Source organism: Carya illinoinensis, chromosome 6 (genome assembly GCF_018687715.1).
Source record: "Carya illinoinensis cultivar Pawnee chromosome 6, C.illinoinensisPawnee_v1, whole genome shotgun sequence".
NCBI classification, from domain to species: domain Eukaryota; kingdom Viridiplantae; phylum Streptophyta; class Magnoliopsida; order Fagales; family Juglandaceae; genus Carya; species Carya illinoinensis.
Genome location: NC_056757.1, coordinates 30,544,368 through 30,550,649, shown reverse-complemented (window position 1 = coordinate 30,550,649; position 6,282 = coordinate 30,544,368). Strand labels below are relative to the sequence as shown.

Genomic DNA, 6,282 nt, shown 5'->3' with positions numbered 1-6,282 from the left:
ACGTCAAGTTTTAATGAGCCTTAAAAATAAAAGAGCTTTGCTACTCATAAGTCTATACACCACACACCATATAATTTTTTATTTTTTTATTTATTTTTTAAATTTTCTTTAGTTTTATTCTTTTTAAAATAATAGAATTCTTCTATTAATTATCCATATACTACACATTTAATAAGAGAAAAAAATTAAAAAAATAATAAAAATAATAATATGTGGTATATGAGACTTATGAATAGAATTTTTCAAAATAAAATAAATCTTCAAAGAATTATCCTCCCTCTCTACGTGTGTTTACGTCAACTAAAAATAAAATAATAAATAATATTTACGTCACATTAAATACTAGTTGGAAAATACATAAAGTGAAATACCTACTTCATGTGTTTTATTTATAAATAATGCTAGATATATTTCTAAATTATGCAAGTGTTGTATTTTTTTTAATTAATAAAATATTATATTTATTAGTTTTTTTTTAAAAAAAATGTGACATTCGCATATTTTATATTATAAATATATATATATATATTTTATTATTTAAGTGGAATTCAGAGCTAACAAAAAATCGAGGGACCTAACTACAAAATCTAAATAAAATCTTTTGGGAAGGCTTCCATTTGTACTTTGCTGTACAAGCACCGCATGATTCACGCCTGAAAAATAATTTCCCATTTATGGTATAAAAGTAGAAGAGGGAAAAAGTTGAAATTTCAAAATCAATTCCCGACAAAAATATACTCACACTTGAAAAACCAGCTTCAGTCCCACTTCCTCGCTGCCCCCCCCCCCCTCTCTCTCTGTGGACCTACTACCCTCAATCCTCTTGTTGACTTCGTGCCGTATCCTTCACTCCCATGGAGCACGCCATTGAGCTTCCCTGCGATGGTGACGGCATTTGCATGGTATGTAAAAAGAAGCCCTCCTCTCCGGGCGACACCCTCACCTGCAAAACATGCGCCACGCCCTGGCACGTTGCTTGCATCTCCTCTTCCCGCCCCCAAACCCTCGTCGATGCCCTCCATTGGGACTGCCCGGACTGTTTGTTGATCTCCCCCAAAACATGCGCCGGTGCCGGACCGTCGAGGAGTTCCGGAGACCTGATCGCGGAGATTCGGGCGATCGAGTCGAACGGGTCTCTTACAGATCGGGAGAAGGCGAGGAGACGGCAGGAGCTGATGTATAAGGGCGCGCGATCTTCAGATGGAAACGACGATGACGACGCGAATCTCAAGAAGAAGGGAATGATCACCGGAGATGACGAAGTTCTTGGTATTCTCGATAACAGTTTGAACTGCTCGTTTTGCATGCAGTTACCGGAAAGACCTGTGACGGTGTGTGATTTCGTTTTCGGTCGTTTGTTTCTATAATTTCTTGCTCTATTTGGCCAAGTAACCTCACCAAATCACATTGTGCATGATTTTAACTTCACAGTAGGGAAAACAGCTAAGCTGTTCAGAGTATGCATTATCGTGTTTGTAGCGTAGTGAAGTATTATTAGTGGTAATCGGTCGTTTTCCACTGGGCATTGGATTCTTCATTGTAGATTTCGAATCTGTGCTGTTGCATATGGAGTATATCTTTTACAATCTTCTAGCTGTTTCGGTGGGCTTACTGGCAGGGGGAATGCTGTCGTTTCTTGGAGCCGCTATTTGAAATGGGAATTCAAAGCTGAGAGTTAATGGGGTTTTAGCTGTTTTGGAAGTATTTGAAATGCCTGGGGCTTTTCTATGTTATACCAGATTAATTTAGTTCTGAAGCCGTCACCACGGCTATATATGAAATTATAAGCATTTTCTTTCCTTCTGTGCTTTAACTGGTTAAATATGATGAATAATACGTCTACTGGTTAACTTAAAAGGCAAATGGATGATGGTTGCGAGGTAGAGTGCGTGAGTGTTTCTGTTATTGGCAGCAGCTCGTGACCTCATTATTTTTTCTTGTTGTTTCAGACTCCTTGCGGTCACAACTTTTGCTTAAAGTGCTTCCAGAAATGGATCGGGCAGGGCAAGCGCACTTGTGCGAATTGCCGCAATAAAATCCCAGCCGGTATGGCAAGCCAGCCTCGGATAAACTCTACACTTGTCATTGCCATTCGAATGGCAAGAATGTCAAAATCAAATGCTGTAGGGGGTCCCCCAAAGGTTTATCACTTCATACGCAACCAAGACCGCCCAGATAAAGCATACACCAGTGAACGAGCAAAGAAAGGTGGAAAGGCCAATGCTAGTAGTGGAAAGATATTTGTCACAGTCCCTCCCGATTATTTAGGGCCAATCCTAGCAGAAAATGACCCTGAGAGAAACCGGGGTGTGTTGGTTGGGGAGACCTGGGAAGATAGGCTGGAATGTAGGCAGTGGGGTGTGCATCTTCCTCTTGTTGCAGGAATTGCTGGGCAGTCAAAGTATGGTGCCCAGTCAGTGGCCCTATCTGGAGGCTACGAAGACGATGAGGACCATGGTGAATGGTTCCTCTACACAGGGAGGTATTTTCTTTTCAGTACTATTGACATTCATACTTGAGTTCTGGCTTTAGTGAGTAATTGGGTTGCTTTTCACCAATTCTTTTAATGAGCTGCAGTATATTCATAATGACTAATTTCATCTATTCAACAAGTCTTTTGCATCTGCTTGATGCTGTTCTCACATGACTGTACGGAATAAAGGTTTTCCATGATTATTTTGTCAAAGAAGTGGTCAGTAATGGTCATAATACTTGAAATATAACTATTAAAGTTGGATGGATGACATGCGCTTATTTAGTTTTAGTTTTTCAATAGAAAAAGAAGACCCTGGTTTTGTTTGTAGTATGCTGCTCACGTCTTCAACGAATGGTCTTTTCTTGATTCCTTACAATATAGCGGCGGAAGAGACCTTAGTGGCAATAAACGCACAAACAAGGAACACTCTTTTGATCAAAAGTTTGAAAAATTCAATGAGGCATTACGAGTAAGTTGCCGGAAGGGTTATCCTGTTCGGGTGGTGAGGTGAGTCATTTTAATGGAAGCTCATTATAATCTGGTAGCATGCCGCTGCATCTGGGTCTTTGACTGTTCTTTATTGCAAATTTCTTTTATGTGGAAAAAATAGATAATACTGTATTTGCATTGCCAATCTCAGTTTTCAAACAATATACAAATATAATGGGTCACTGTTGTGGTATCATTTATAGTAGTCATAGATTCTTCCTAGTGTGAATGAAGCAAAGTCACTGGATAATCATAGTTTTCAACTTCTACAAATTTGGTGGCATATAAAACAAACGTTAGACATTGAAAAGGTTAATGATCTTATCCATTCTGTAAACATTTTGTTTTCCTATGGAGGAACTTACAGTTAATGAGCTTGCATGTTAAAAGAAAACAGGGTGAGATGATCAAATGGAAGGTATCGTTTTTCCTAAACAGGCAGCCAATGCCATTCTCTTTGTGAAAAACTCCACAAAATGTTGGGCCTTGAAACCCTTATTTTTATTGGTACTTATATCACTATTTCATTAACTATTCGGTAGAAATTCAGTTATTGGTCATCAGTTCCAACAAGGGGATCATTTCACTGTATAAGCTACTTTTTTTTTTCTTGAAAAAAAAAAAATACTTATAGCTTGAGACTAGCTGCATGAGATTGTTTCTAAAGGTGTACACTTCTGTTTTGTATATTTATCTTTTTCTTAATTAAATTGTTTTGGGAGTGGGGGACAGGTCTAACAAGGAGAAGCGCTCTTCTTATGCCCCAGAGACAGGGTTGCGTTATGATGGGATTTACAGAATTGAGAAATGCTGGCGGAAAAATGGGACTCAGGTAAGATGCTTATGACCGTTAAAAGAAAAACAATAAAATAGCCGCTTCTGCTGTGTTCTAGCTGAACTTGTTCAATGATAAATTGTATTATGTTTAGGGATATAGCTTCTTAACCGATTAATGTTTGTTTTGTTAGGGGTATAAGGTTTGCAGATATCTTTTTGTTAGATGTGACAATGATCCTGCCCCCTGGACAAGGTCTGTTATTTCCACCCTGTCTCTCTCTAGGCATGCGTGTATGAGACTAAATCTTTGGAGATGATTCTGTAGTGATGATCATGGAGACCGGCCAAGACCACTGCCTATCATTAATGAGTTAAAGGATGCAACTGACATAACCGAAAGGAAGGCAACTCCATCCTGGGACTATGATGTAAAGCTAATGTCTATTACTTCCTGTATTCAAAGGGGGTTCCCTCTCTGTCTTTTTCTAATTCTTTCTTCCTTATGTTTCATTTCTTCTTTCCTATTTGGTGTACACAATGTCTGCAAAAGTGTATCTGGGTATAAAAGATTGTTTCTAGGAGTCTCTAGACCTTCCTATTGGGCTCTTAGACCATTTAGCAAAGAGGGTAGATGTTAATTTTTTAAGTGTCCTAAACTGTCCTATATTGATTCTCAGGAGGAAAGAGGTTGCTGGAGGTGGAAGAGACCTCCACCATGTAGCAGAAAACCGGTCGATAATGGAGAATTGGAAGAAGGGAAGATCACAAGGAAAGTTACACAGCGAACACAAAATATGCCTGTGAAAGCTAGACTTCTAAAAGGTTATATTCCTGTATAATTCACATTTATAAAGTTCATTTTCATCACTCATTTTCATGCTTTACCATATTTCAATCCACTCTGATGTCTGAGAAGTCATGCTTATCTTAATTGACCATGCAGAGTTTAGCTGCCACATCTGTCGGAAGTTGATGGCTTTCCCACTTACTACCCCTTGTGCTCACAACTTTTGCAAAGCTTGTCTTGAGGGTGCTTTCTCTGGTAAAAGTTTCATGAGACAGAGGACATGTGAAGGCAGACGAATGTTAAGAGCACAGAAGAACATCATGAAATGCCCTTCTTGTTCAACTGACATAGCTGACTTTCTTCAGAATCCGCAGGTATGCTTGGTAGATCACACTCACTTGGATTTTGACATTCATATAATGCCTGGACATGATTTATGCTGAACAGTTCTAGTGAAAATGTTTCAGCATCACACAAGCCTGCAATATGATCGCAGGTTGATGGATCTTCTAATTAGTTGGTTGAGGCAAATGTAGTCTACATTTGGTTACCTGGAAGAGTGGGGCTTGGGTTGGGTATGAGTTTTAGTTTTCAATGGAAATTGAACTGTTTTATTCTGTCCTATGTGCCATTTAGAATGAGTTGATTATGTTCATTACAGTCGAACAAGTTGTTTGCTTCTATACTTGTGTATCGCAGGGCTTGTTAGATGACAATTTTTTTTAACGTGCCATTTAGAATGAGTTGATTATGTTCTTTGCACTTGAACAAGTTGTTTGCTTCTAAACTTGTATATCGCAGGACTTGTTAGATGGCAATTTTGTTTTTTAACAAAAACGATGACATTTTTTATTCAGATGTACTGTTTACGTATCTGTAGTGACCAGCCCTCATTTTGCAACCATCTCTTAAGGTTGCAATGCTCATCAAAATAGCAAGGAGTGGCACAAACTTATTTGTGATATCTGAGTTTCTGTAACAGGTTAACAGAGAACTGATGGAGGTGATAGAATCACTACAACGCACAATTGAAGAGGCAGAAGGTATTGAGTCAAGTGAAGAAACTGATGGCACCCACCAGACGCGGGATGGAGTTACCGACAGTGTAGAAATTTGTGATGCGAAAAATGCAATTCTGAAGGAAGCAAAGGACAACAGTTTGAAAACTCAGATTGCAAGTGAAGTTCGGCAAACAGACCAGTTAAAAAAAGCAAGTGTTAACAAATGTAAATTAAACCCTGGTGGAAAGAAGGGGAGAACATTCTCTAAGCAGCATCAGGCTGCTGAAGGCCAAAATGGTGTTGATGATAATATTAAAGCCGAAAAGGCCTCCAGTAACATATTACTAGATCCTGCAGTAGAATGCAAAGTCACAGAGACTTGCAAAAGGAAACAGTCGGGTAATGGAGGCAGCTTGTCAACATTGGATGTTGGAGCGAAGACTGTAAGCAAAAGGGCTAAAAATGCAAGTGGTCGAATGAATTGATTGACCATCAGTTCTGCTGCATCATAAAAGAAAGCTGGAACTGTGGTATCAGTACCTCTCTCTCTCTCTCTCTCTCTCTCTCTCGGGGAAAATGCGCACTCAAACTAGTTATTGAGCTGCTACCCTCCTTGTACATTATCTTTAGTTTGAGAACAATGAGGGGATAGTGGATGTTCCTTTTTCTGGGATCCATGTAACTTGATCATTGAACATGTTGGCGTCTTTAATTTGATTTGTTTCTAATGATGATCGGGCATTTTCCATGGA

General features: G+C 39.0%; 1 protein-coding gene across 2 annotated transcripts; it reads left to right on the top strand.

Moving 5' to 3' along the window:
• Positions 1 to 763: 763 nt before the first annotated feature.
• On the top strand, positions 764 to 6,282 carry LOC122313969 (E3 ubiquitin-protein ligase ORTHRUS 2-like). Of its 2 annotated transcripts, XM_043129315.1 has the most exons (9): positions 764 to 1,331; positions 1,950 to 2,482; positions 2,858 to 2,983; positions 3,698 to 3,797; positions 3,934 to 3,995; positions 4,068 to 4,170; positions 4,420 to 4,564; positions 4,686 to 4,903; positions 5,512 to 6,282. In XM_043129315.1, exons 1-9 carry the CDS (start codon positions 855 to 857, stop codon positions 6,013 to 6,015), a joined length of 2,268 nt encoding a protein of 755 aa, XP_042985249.1. In that variant the 5' UTR covers positions 764 to 854; the 3' UTR covers positions 6,016 to 6,282. The 2 variants fall into 2 exon arrangements, with proteins under 2 accessions (XP_042985249.1, XP_042985250.1); XM_043129316.1 differs by lacking the exon at positions 2,858 to 2,983.